The 12647-nt window shown below is 40.3% G+C and overlaps 1 protein-coding gene across 1 annotated transcript in view; it reads left to right on the forward strand.

Annotated features, from left to right (window-relative positions):
* Positions 1–12647, forward strand: part of SLC30A7 (solute carrier family 30 member 7) — a 26351-nt gene continuing 13704 nt past the window's right edge. The window contains exons 1-8 of the mRNA XM_063407619.1: positions 1–133; positions 299–400; positions 4448–4561; positions 5997–6084; positions 7730–7856; positions 8798–8947; positions 10495–10545; positions 12418–12553. Coding sequence (XP_063263689.1) covers positions 54–133; positions 299–400; positions 4448–4561; positions 5997–6084; positions 7730–7856; positions 8798–8947; positions 10495–10545; positions 12418–12553 — 848 coding nt within the window. The 5' untranslated portion in view covers positions 1–53. The remainder of the gene's footprint in view (positions 134–298; positions 401–4447; positions 4562–5996; positions 6085–7729; positions 7857–8797; positions 8948–10494; positions 10546–12417; positions 12554–12647) is intronic.

Raw genomic sequence — 12647 nt, forward strand, 5'->3', positions numbered from 1 at the left:
CCCCGCCCGCCCGTCCTGCCGGCCCGGCGCGCCGCGGCCCCGCCGCCGGAAAGATGCTGCCCCTCTCCATCAAAGACGATGAGTACAAGCCGCCCAGGCTCAACCTGCTCAGGAAGGTGTCGGGCTGGTTCAGGTGAGTGGCCCAGGGCGGGCCGGACCGGGCGCTGCGGCGCCGCGGCCGAGCCCCCGCGGAGGGGCTGTGCCGGCTGGTGCCGAGGCGCCCGGGCCGCCCGGCGAGCGGGCCGGCCTCCTGGCGCTGTACCGGCGGCCGCTGACCCGCGGTGTGCTCCGTGCGCAGGTCTATCCTGGCGGACAAGACTTCCCGCAACCTCTTCTCCTTCCTCTGTCTCAACCTCTCCTTCGCCTTCGTGGAGCTCCTCTACGGCATCTGGAGTAACAGGTAAGCGGGGCGGGGGCGCGGCGGGGCGAGCGCGGCCGCAGCGCGCAGGAAGCGGCGCGTCCCGCCCGGCCAGTGCCACGTCTGCTCTCGGCGGGGCCGGGCCTCCCGGCCCGCCGGCCGGAGGAGCCGCTGGGCAGAGCCTTGGAGAGATTTCCCCGGCCGGGACCGCTCCCGTGGGCAGCGACCGGTGCCGCCGTCCCCTCTGCCGGGCTCCGGCGACGCGGGGGAGGCGCTCCGGCGGGGGCCGCGGCTCGGGCGTTGCGGAGGAATGCTTTGGAATTGCTGCTATGCTCGGTGCTTCGCTGAGGAGGAAGCCTGGCCTGGGCCCCATTTACGGGACTCGAGGGCTGTAGCTGCTGCTTGCTACAGAGGTCCTCTGTTGGAGAGTGTGGCTTCATCCGTAGCTTGATACCTGGATATCACTGCCTCAAACATCCTTGTCTCCAGGGAGAAACTGGGTTTGACACTCCTTGTATAGCTGAGTAGTACTTTGCATAGCACAAAAATTCACAAGAGTGGAAAAAATGGAAGAGACTTGACTAAATTGCTACTGAAAAATATGTAGCAAAATATAAGAAGAAATACAGAATAGCTTCAGTACTGGTGTACAGTATAAAGGTAGAGAACAAGCAATGGTACTAGTATTTCTGTAACGCTTCCTGAGTGATAGGGAAGTTGTTTTATCATGATATTTCAGTCTCTGTTAATAGGTCAGTTCAGAGTGCACTGGTGTGGAAATGTCATTTAAGTCCAGCAGTGTCCTTACCAAAAGCTGTAATATGGACACAAATTACTGGAGCTCTGAAAAGCCCTGAATGCAGTGATGTGGATTTGGAAAAGATTGCATCCTAATATTTGCCGTTTTGTTCTGAATCTCTCAAATAACACTATAAAATCCTCAACTTTGATTACAGTAATTGCTGCTGTGGCACCAGTGGGCATGCAGTGCTGTCATAGGCACAGACGATCTTGGCAGCACCCAGACTGTTTTGAGTGTGTTTGGTTTTGGCTTTGATGTTGATTCACTTTGCAGTTGTGTGAGGGTTATTGTATGCATAGTCTATTGGAGTATGGATTTTTTTTCTAATAGCTCAGCAGATGTAAATATTTTTCTTAGCTGTTCTGATACAAAGAGCTTTGTGTTCATGTGACTTTGTTCTGTCGTCTGTCTTTTAAACATAACAAATTTTTTTGGTAGTGCGACTTTAAAAAGTCCTGTATATGAGATAACTAAACTGAAAAATTTAAATGACACTTACAGAACTTTGTCACTGAAGAACATGGTGTACTGGAATTCAGGAGACACTTACTTTTGTTCATACTTGAGATTAAGAATTAGGATTTACTGCATAGCCATTATATTTTGTTTATATTTCAACTCACTAGTTTTGTGTATCTCCAAGTCTAGATTTTGGGCTAGAGCAAAACAGTGTCTTAGCAAGTACTTCTTTAGTCCAGAGGGGTAGCAGAGAATTTGATGAGGAATGTCTTCAGTGACCGCAGACAGGTCATGCCTTGGAAAAGCAAAGAAGGAACCCTATAGGGAGAGTCATTTTGTCATTTTGAAGACACAGTTCCATTGCTCCTCACATGAGAAACTCTCCTGAGCTTCTGTTTGCCATGTTGATTGTTTCCTGAGCTCACAACAGAGTGTTGTCCAAATGTTTCTTGAACTCTGTCAGGCTTGGAGATGTGACTGCTTCTCTTGGGAGCCTGTTCCAGTGTTCAGCCACCCTCTGGGTGAAAAACCTTTTCCTAATGTCTAATCCAAACCTCCTCCAACTCAGCTTCATGCTGTTTCCTTGAGTTCTGTCACTGGTCACGAGTTTGCTGGCTGAGAGCTTGTTTGCTTGTTTAAGGCTGAGATTTGCTACATATGCACATTTGTTTGTTAAACTAAATCAGCTGTGGAGGTGTCTTTATTTAGACACTGTGTTTGAGTACAGGATTTCTACTAGTTTGTACTCTGGATGATGTGTTTGGTTCTGCAGGAGTTCTTGCCACATCCCATGGTGTTGGTGGTTCACTGTGTTGCTGGTTGTTGACTGGATCACTTGATTAGTAATAGCTTTGCACCCATTTTTTCTAAGGTCTTGTTGCTTTACAGGTCACTAAAAAAGCCTCAGATGTAATGAGATTGGTGTCTCACCAGGCTTCCTGCCATTTGTGCAGCTCAGTCACTTGTAGCTGTAGCTATGACACAGAGCACGGTTGTGCCACGAGGTGAATTGCATTGCAGATGCAGTCTGCTGACCCTGCTGATAAATCCACGTGCCTCTGGCCACCTGCAATTGTTAGCTTAGGGCTTGAAAGCAGCACAGCTGCATTGGTGTTGCACCTAAGGTAAGTCTTGCCTTAGTGAGGTTTGCAGGTGTGAGTACAGTGCCATGGTAACTTGCTGCATGATTTCTGGTTATAGAACTTGTATGGATTTTGTTAGAGTAGCAATCCTCATACACTTCTCTTTCCCAGAAGGTGCTATGAAAAACAAGCAAACAAAAGAAAACTCCACCAAACACCTCAGAAAGCAGTAGCTCTCTCTGCTTAGCCATACTTATTCCTTCTATTTCATAATCGGTACATCTTACAGTTACTGTCACTAATTACCTTCTTCCTGAATGTTTGATGTGCTTTGTAGTGGGGTTTTTTCCCTCATTATATCTTCCTAACTGGTCAGAACCAAACCTAAAATAAGCTGTTTCCCTAAAGATATCATCTGGTTTTGAGGAGGGGTAAGATGTCACCAAAATCCTCCAAGAATTCAATAGTGAATTCTATTTTGCTGCTTCATAGGCATCCAGCCTATGGGTCTTGTTTTAAAGTTTGTTGAGAACAGCTTCATCTCTCCTGCTTTGGTGGCTACAGCACTAAGGACAATATACCATGCCATCATCCCCTGCCTTAAATGTTACAGTTGTGTGTATGTATAACTCTGTATGTGTCCATAAAGTATATATATAAATATATAGAGCAAGACACTTGGTCTTTACTCTCCTTCAAACCCACTTCTTCCACTGTTGAGTGTTTCATCTGAAACACTTAAGATTAATCTTGTAATTGTTTTCAGTAAGGCTGAAATGGTTTGTCTTTTCAATTGAAATGGTTGGAACTTTGGCTAATGAACCTTTGTGTTTGAGTTCAAGCTGAATATGTGTCTATCCTCGCTCTAGAACTTGTTAAACCAGTAATTGCTTCTTGTGCTTCAGTTTCCAAGAACTGACTTGTACATATAATTATTCTTAGATAACCAAAGAACTGGGAAAATTGAACTTTTGGTATTGTTCCTTAGCAATTGTTCAACAGTACCTCTCTATCAAATGTCTTTTAAATTATGAAGCATTTTTTTCTGTTTCAATGTATGCACTTCCCTGCAGACTTACAGAACCTGTTTATGAGTAATTTGGTACACTTTGGCAATGCTTGTGTGTGGTGTTAACCCCAGTTTACCTATAGCCTACAAACTGATATGAGTTCTACTGACTGGCTAACTCATGAACTAATTTAAGTTGCATTGAACTTTTTAGCATGCTGGTTTACTTTAACTGTTTCTCAATCAAGATTGACAAACAGTTGTGCATTGGTCTTTGAAATAAGCCATTTAAGATGTGGTCTCTCAGCCTCTGATTTCTTCAGCCTCTAGATCTCAGAGGTGTGTATCTCCTAGTCAGTGCCTTGCCACTGCTAAGGCAAAGATTTAAAGTTGAATCATGCTGATGAGAGATATGACTGTGGGTGCATCTGCTTCGGGGATTTTGGTTTGTATCTGTGGAAATCACCTTTCACTGTCACCAAAATCGTACACTAGGAGGATTTTTTTTGCCAAGCACTCTCCAAAATGCCTTTTCTAAGCTGACAAAAGCAGTTTTGGCATCATATTTGTGTTGGTGACGAAGTGTGGATTTCTCCTCTCTGCTAGCAAAACCATGCCTGAAGCTTAGAAACCCAATGTATTCTGCTAGTTTGTAAAAGATTAATGTCTGTGGGGTTTTTTTCATACTCAACATGTAGCATATGGAACATAACACTTTTTTTCCTGTTCTCTTTCAGTTTAGGTCTAATATCGGATTCTTTTCATATGTTTTTTGACTGTACTGCTCTATTGGCTGGATTAGCAGCTTCAGTTATTTCAAAATGGAGGTCAAACGATGCTTTCTCATATGGGTAAGAAACTTCAGGCTGTTACCTTAATGTATGACACTAAATGCTTAGGTAGTCATTTTTCACTTAAAAATAAAAGCTTTTTGCAGAACGTGGAAAAACTATGTTGAAAGTGAGGGTTTTTTTTAAGGCAAGCTGTGTAAACATCTAAGTTAATAGAAATAATAACAATATAAAGGCATTGCTTTTGGGAAGAAGGTTTATCACTTCCAAGACCTCTCTGATCATACCAGTGGAAACAAGTTAGCGAGCAGAAAGTTGCCCTGTATTAATGCCATGTATTAATGGCAGCAGTGAAGAACAAGCAGCCACATCCTGCATTTGTCCTCACAGTGCAGTGAGGAGCGTTACAGGGACTCCCAGACTGCTGGTGCCCCACTCCTCCTGTGGAACTGAAAGGAGCCAAGTGTCAGTGATGTGCTTTGGAGATTATAAGCCATGACTTTTGGAAGCAGCAGGATTCAGGAGCTGTGAGTGCCTTTAACACAGATCCTCGAGGCTGAGGTGTGTCATCCCATACTGCCCGTGGTGGGGTTACCTGCTGCAGCTGGTGTTTGACAGGCTCTTGGTTCCACTGAGCGTGGCAGTTGTGCCCTATAAAACAGTACTGGTGGCACAATGTTATTAATTACTGATTAATACTGATTAACAGCAAATGAGTTGTAGCATGGGCATTCCACATAGCGTTATTGATCTGTCAGCATTTAGCTACAGCTGCCTTGCTTAAGTGTGAATCATATAATTTGAAACTTAAAGCCCAGTTTAATTTAGGTGGAAGCTCCAGTGTCCATAGAAATCAATTTAGAAGGAATTGTCCCATGAACTAATTGCAGTGAAAGCATGTTCTGTATTAATTACTGCTGAGCATTTAAACAGCTGGTGTTCCATTTATCTGAGAACAGACACACTTTATTAAATCTGATGTTTGCTACATTGAAATTACATACTATTCTAACCTAGCAGTTTGTTATTGTCAAAATTTAATGTGTGAAATAATTAATTTCTACTTAAAACTTTTACTGAAAATCCACCTTCTAGAGGGGAAGCAAATTAATACATGTCTGTTTGATATTAAACATAACACCAGAAAACATTGATTAGATTTCGCATGTTTATCTTAGTTTGTGGCTTCCAAATTACGTTTATACCTTAAATTTGGGTAGACATTATCTTAAATGGAAAGATTTTGACATATTGAAAGATTTCTTTCATCTAGATCAGGGAATGGCTGATGTGGATCAGGTAGTTTCTCTCGAAGTACACATGGTCAGTTTTATATACTCATCCATAATTTATATGCCATTTCCATTTAGCAAATTCCTGTGTTATATAACTGTTTGAGAACTAGAAGATTGCACTTCAGTCTCTTAAGTTCTAGTTTTCAGCATTTAGGTAAAAGTGGTAAAATCTGCTATTACTTTTTTTTTGTTTATTGCAGTTATGTTAGAGCAGAAGTACTTGCTGGTTTCGTAAATGGTTTATTCCTCATCTTTACAGCATTCTTCATTTTTTCTGAAGGTGTTGAGGTATGTTATGAAATCAATTACACTATTACATTTTATAATTAATATGGAGAAACATTTCTGGTTTGAATAGGAATAAACTACTGAAATTAATGAATTGAAAATTTAAATGATGTTCATAATGGATTAAAAATCTGTGATTTGAATAGAGAATAGGGCCATCTGAAATTGCTGTTTCATGACAGAGAAACCCAGCCTTTTCAGTACATCTGTACTAGCTTCTTAGATAGTCTATTTTGTTTATGTGTAAAAATTCTGTGAGATGGAGCCTGTCCTTTTTTCTCAGCCATTGATGGATGTCTTAGAAAGATCTTCACTTCTCATTGTTAAAGAACAAATGAGGCTGAGAAAGAAAGGCCCAAACTAGTTATTCAGAGAAGTTAGTCATAAGTAACATGCTGAGAAGTTGGACCAGCTTATTAAAGAAAGAGCACGGTTCTCCAAATCTTGAAGTCTGATATAAATGGCAAGTAGTAACAGCTTAAACGTTTACAAGGGCTCGTCTTGTATTTTTTTTTTACATGATGGTTCAGGTAATAATTTAAAGATTGAAATTTAGACGTTAATAGCAACATCAAGGATTAAGAGTGAACTGCTCAGCTTGAATTAATGCTTTTACTTTTTATTGGGAAATACACTATAGATTTGTTTAGACTTCTAGTTCAGAGTAAGTCTATTGAGTTTTTCTTTAATTAATAGAGAATTGGGAAGAGCTTTTTCTACACTGAACATTCTTCTACATTTATAGGCTTGTAAATATTTCAAAATCAGTTAAAGCCAGGCTGAAATTGCCTAAAATCCTGGGAAACTTCAAATCTATAAACAGGAGCAAAACTTACTAGAAAAATTAAAAATCATGACAGGGTCAAGGGTGATACTGAAACATAATTCTCTTCCTGCTGATCTGAGCTCCCATGCTAAGCATTCACTTTGCTTGTGATGGGGACCCTTTTTCTCTGTTACTTTAAAATTTCACTGTGCTAATAAATGTTTTATTATCTTGCTATTTACTGCCTGTATTTTTCATCCTTGTGGAGAGAATGTTTTTCTCCTCTGTCAGTAGTAATTTACACTCATCAGCACTTAGCTTCAAATGCAAATTGTATTACGTCTTTAATGTCTCATTGAGAAAAAAAGTCCAGAAAAAGTAGAGTAAAAAAGAACTGAAAAAATCAATCTAGATTTGAGAATTTCTAAAAAATGAAATAATTTGCTCTGAGTCTTTATTTCATTCCCCTCATTGCCTCACCTTTCTAAGGAGAAAGGAGGAAATGGCAATCTAGACTCTTAGGAGTCCTTTAGGTGATTTAAGCAATCCACATACGGGAAAAAACCTGAATGTTTCCAGAGGGTGTTCAGTCACATCCCACAGCATAACCAGATCTTATGATAAAACTGAGCTAGACTCTCAGAATATTCTACTGTACTTTCACAGCTTTAATAATAGAACTTTATTTTCAGACACTGAGACTAGATCTGTGTACCATCCCAAAAACTGGAAGGCCTGAGTAATTTTTAATTATATCTATATATATGTTACGTATGAGCATGTTCCTGTATCTAAGTAGTTTGTGGTGCCTTTTAATAATGTAAAGAGACTGTAATACTCTACATTTGCTTTTGGTTTGTTTCTTTTTTCTTTTTTTAGAGAGCCCTTGAGCCTCCCGATGTGCATCATGAGAGACTTCTTCCTGTTTCTATACTAGGATTCATCGTCAATCTTATAGGAATATTTGTTTTCCAGCATGGAGGTCATGGGCATTCCCACGGCTCTGGTAGGATGTAACTCCAGTATTCCCTTTCTCTGCAGCCTGTGTTCCAGAGCCCTGTGCCCCAGTGAGAACCCCAGTATTGCATTTGATGTCTTGTTAATGGCAATTCTAGCCAAGTGTGTGTGTGTCCTCTTGCTGTGTTGACTTCTATGTTTTATTACCAGCCACTGTTGTACTGCTCATGTTAATATCCATTAACTGGGACACCTAGGAGTGCAGAAGCTGCTTTCTGGAGTTCATGCACTCTCCTGCACCTTATTGAAAGAGATTTGCAGGGCTTCGTTTTGGACAAATTTAGGCTGGGCATAAGCAAGGTTGTGGCTGGAAAATTTAGAAACAGTATTTGAACCAAATTTTGAGCATGAAATGGTTCTGCTTCAGATGCTTCTCAACTTTGTGTCTTTTGAATGGAAGTGCAGACTTTATTTGCCTAAATACACATGGTAAACACTCTGGGTTTTTTTCTCTAAAGCCTGTAAGTCTTTCTTTGAGCTTAACATATAAACTTAACATACAGACTGGTGGAAGAGCATAGTCTTTGGTCTTTAAGCAGCAATCTAAGCTTGAATTTTTAATCTGCTAATGACAGTCAATTTCTGCTTTCTTAAAACAGCTATTTTTAAAGTGCTTATATCTAATGAAATGTACGTTTTTCAAATTGTATTAAAAGTCTAGCACAACAAGTCTCAGAAGTGGGAATGTATAAAAGCACTTGACTTCTCAAACCTGGTATATTTTATCTGTGTCTCTCTCTCTCTCTATATATAAAATATGTCTACATAGCAGAGCTGTAGATGACAAGTTAAGTTTCTTATTTAAAGCTATACCCTAAGATGACCTAAAGGATGAATAGGTGCTGAGTAGCTGAGAAACAAATGTGAGTGTACTTTTATTCATCATTTCTGTACTCATGAATTCACTCTGATGGTGATGTTTGTGTGTAGGGCATGAGCACAGCCATTCTCTGTTTAACGGTGGTCTCAGCCACGGGCACAGTCACGGAGATCACGGGCACAGCCACGAACACAAACATTCCCATGGACACACCCATGCTCACGGCCATGGACACTCTCACGGTCAGGATTATTGTCATGGTAAGTACTGAGCTGATATCATAGACCATCCTGACTCAGTCTAAATCTGCAATTAATAACTTATTGAAAAATAAAAAGAGCGTCTTGTCAGGTTGCTGTGATCATAAATGGAAGTAGCTTCATTAAACGTCTGGGATGCTTTGCTACCACCATGTTTTGTGACTCACGTTGTGTTTCACTTGCAGTAATTTCAATGTTGGTTTTTTAAAGATTTTGCTTTGCCTTTGATTTTTGATGTACACTGTAATGTTGTGTGTTGGCAAAAGATGGAACAGGTGTATGCTATTGCATTATAGTGAAATTAGTTATCAAGTGCCCTTTTCCAATTTTTTCAATAAAATCAACTGACAAAGTTGAGCTGTTTTGCTGCTTTTCTCCATTTAGATAATTTTACAGCTCAAGATATTAGGAAAAATGAACCAGTGAACTCTGGGCACTTATGAATTGTTAGTTGTACCTGGTTTGTGATCTCAAATACGCCTTTACCCATTTTGTGCAGTTGTAATCTGGTTTAAGATGGTTATGGAAAAGATACTTATGTTATGTTAGCTATGCTGAAATCTTTTCTATGAAGGCAAACAATCTGAGAAGAGACATTCATGTAAGGTATGGTCAGTAGCCTTCACTATGGGAGAAGAGCTTGTGTAGGTACCAGCTCTGTGAAACAATGCAAATGAAGGCCTTGTGGTAACACAGGGTCATCAGTCCTTCCTGCCTCAGCCATGAGATCTGACGTGACTCAAAATGTGAACATTCAGAGCAGGAATAGTGTGGGAACTCATGGACAGGAGGTGACAAGGAGTATAAAAATATTTACTCGTCCTTTCCTTGCTATTCTTAGAAAATTGGCTTTTGTTTTCCAGTAGTTCTCCTGGAATTTGGTTGGAAAGCAGGAGCTCCCTGCTTCTGCCTCTTCCTTGCCTTCCATATGGCCCCCACCCTTGTAGTCCAGTGAATGCAGCTATCTGTCTTGAGCAGTTTGATATCCAAATCAGCTGTTGTGTAAATTATTGTGTATCTTCACTAGAAGCCTTTTGCTATCCTTTAACAAGTTTTTCTTAAAATGTCTTTCAGATTAATGCTACAGAGGCATTAATCTGCTTGGATTTTACTTACTTGTTACTTCTCCAAGTCTTATCCTTGTTTTTTTACATTAGGTATAAGTACTTGCTTAAGTGACGTATTTCTGGTTAGCAGATTTATTTGAATCTACTCTTCTTGCTTGCATTCATGGTTTGGGTTCTTGAAGGGTCTTATTTTGCTAGCAAGGTCTTACCTCTCTGTTTGTTTTAATTAAGAACAAATGTAGATAATTTATTTTTGTATATACCTATGTAGAAATCAACGGTGTAAAGCAATGTTATATTTTAAAAATGTATTTTAAGACTTTTAACTTAATTGCTGTATTAAAAAACAATAGCTTGAGTAAAAGCTGGTTGTTGTGAGCAGCCTGTGTGTCCAAGACATTTCAGAAAGGAAGAGTGTAACAGAAGGACCTCTAGAGAGAGCCTTTGTCTAGGTTAATATGTCAATAATTGTCTTCACAGATGACCATTCCCTTGAAGTAATGGGTGGATCCAGCAAACAGATTTTACAAGGTATGATAAGAATAAGTACGATAGTTTATTGGTTTTATCACAGCCTGCCTGCCTGGGTCTGTCTCACATCTGTTTTAGAGGGTTCCTCTGGATAAATGCCATGTTTTTCTCGAAGGAGCTATTTAATGAAGTCCCGTTGCCCCTGTAAACAGCTCTGCTCCATCCTGTGCATGATTAGGTGTTGAGACATTCACAGAAGTCTAAATGTATTGCAGTGTCAACACCATTTAAAAGAGACATCCCAAAAGCTGGGGTTCAGCTTTGTAATTGATGCTGAAAAATTGATGAAAAACTAGGAAAGAGTGGTTAAAAGCAGAAACCTAAGGAGCCTAGTTGCAATATATGTTCTGTAACATGAAGATGCAGATTGTTGATATAATTGTTAAAGAGTACCTGAGCTTAAAACTTGCATTTCATCAAGCTCTTAGAGTTGGTTTAGAGCAGGTGGTAATGCATCTAAATGTCTTGAAGTGGTATTGGAGACCCTGATCTCCTGAGCATTAGTTATGGATAATTTAGATGTTGGTTTTGAGCTTTGGTTGGCTGTTTGTTGGTTTTATTTTGCTTTTTTAAAATGTTCAGAAGTTAAAGGGAGACAATTATGAGATGTAGGAGGTAGTAATTATTTGGCATACCCAAATGTACATAGGGATTTTTTTTATTGGATGATTTTGTGGCTTGTTTGTTATCCTTGAGAAGGAACATTTACAAGTTCTTCCAGAACTTACTGTACACTGTATTGTGTATATGTATCCTGAATACTTCTGTTGAAGATACTTGAAATACCTTTTTGATATCAGTCTTTTTGTGAAAGACTCATTTTAATTGAAGCATATTAAAAATACCTGATTTTATTTCAATTTTTCACTACTGAGGGAAAAACCCCACCAAGTGATGCAGAGACAGTCACTGTCAAGACAGTCACTCACAGGCAATCACCTCCCAGCAGCAGATGAGTGCCTAGGGAAGTCTGAGCTGCAGCTGTTTGGGAAAGACAACGCTCTGGTCTCATAGGGCAGCATGGTGTTGGGTGGTGTGAAATGTCCCCTGGTCTGTCTGGATCAGCTGGCCTGGCTGTGAGCCCTCCCCAGCCTTCCTCCTGTGGGCTCGTGAGAAGCAGAAGGCCTTGATGCAGGTTGCTGTGGAGAATCCCAGCTCTGCCCTAGCCAGGCCCAGTACAAATGGAGACCTGGAGAAATCCTCAGAGAGCTGGTTTATAGAGGTGTGTTGTTTTTACAAGAGGGGATTACCTGTCTGGAGAACTGCATTCAAAAAGCTGCTTCTGAATGACTTCCAGTCACTGCCAGCAGAGAGCTCCAAAGGCTAAACTTTGACTAGCTGCAGAGTATGTGTTTCTTTGTACTTGAAGGCAGTGTTATTCTTCAGAGGCTTTTCATGTCTACAGTATTGTTTAATTCTCAAAACTATTTGCCTTGGATTTCTTTGCCAAATAACTTCTAGAAGCTGTTGTCAATTAAACATTAGCACGTGCCAAAGCTTTACAGAACAGTTTCTGGTAACAGTCTGTCCATCTTATACAGAACTCGCTGCTGTGGGCATCAGGGAATATGAGTTTCTGTACTGTAATAAGTGGGATTGAATGAACAAAGTTTAGCTGCAGCTGTTAATCACTGTTCAAGTTAATAGCCTTGCTGTGAAATACCCATTACTGCTAAGTGCATAACAGAATGTAAATTCTTCAAATGGCCCGTAGTCTACAAATACATTAAAATCTTTGTATGTTTGCCCTAAAGCTGACCACAAATTTAAAAAATATAGATCATATCATCTTTTTGTGAACCATCTCTGAAATGCTCCTTTAGCTTTAAGAATAGCAAGTTGTAATGGTTTCTATCCCTTGATCTCTTCCAGGTGTATTTCTGCACATTGTGGCAGACACGCTGGGAAGCATTGGTGTGATCATATCTGCTATACTGATGCAGAACTATGGTCTAATGATAGCAGATCCTATTTGTTCAATGCTGATAGCACTACTTATAGGTGTAAGGTAAGTGTTGCTATCACTGGTATTTGGTAGGATTTTTGATGCTAGTTACAGCAGAAATTGCAGCTCAGAAGAAAAAGGGGTTTTGTTATGCTAA

Source organism: Prinia subflava, chromosome 10 (assembly GCF_021018805.1).
Source record: "Prinia subflava isolate CZ2003 ecotype Zambia chromosome 10, Cam_Psub_1.2, whole genome shotgun sequence".
NCBI classification, from domain to species: Eukaryota; Metazoa; Chordata; class Aves; order Passeriformes; family Cisticolidae; genus Prinia; species Prinia subflava.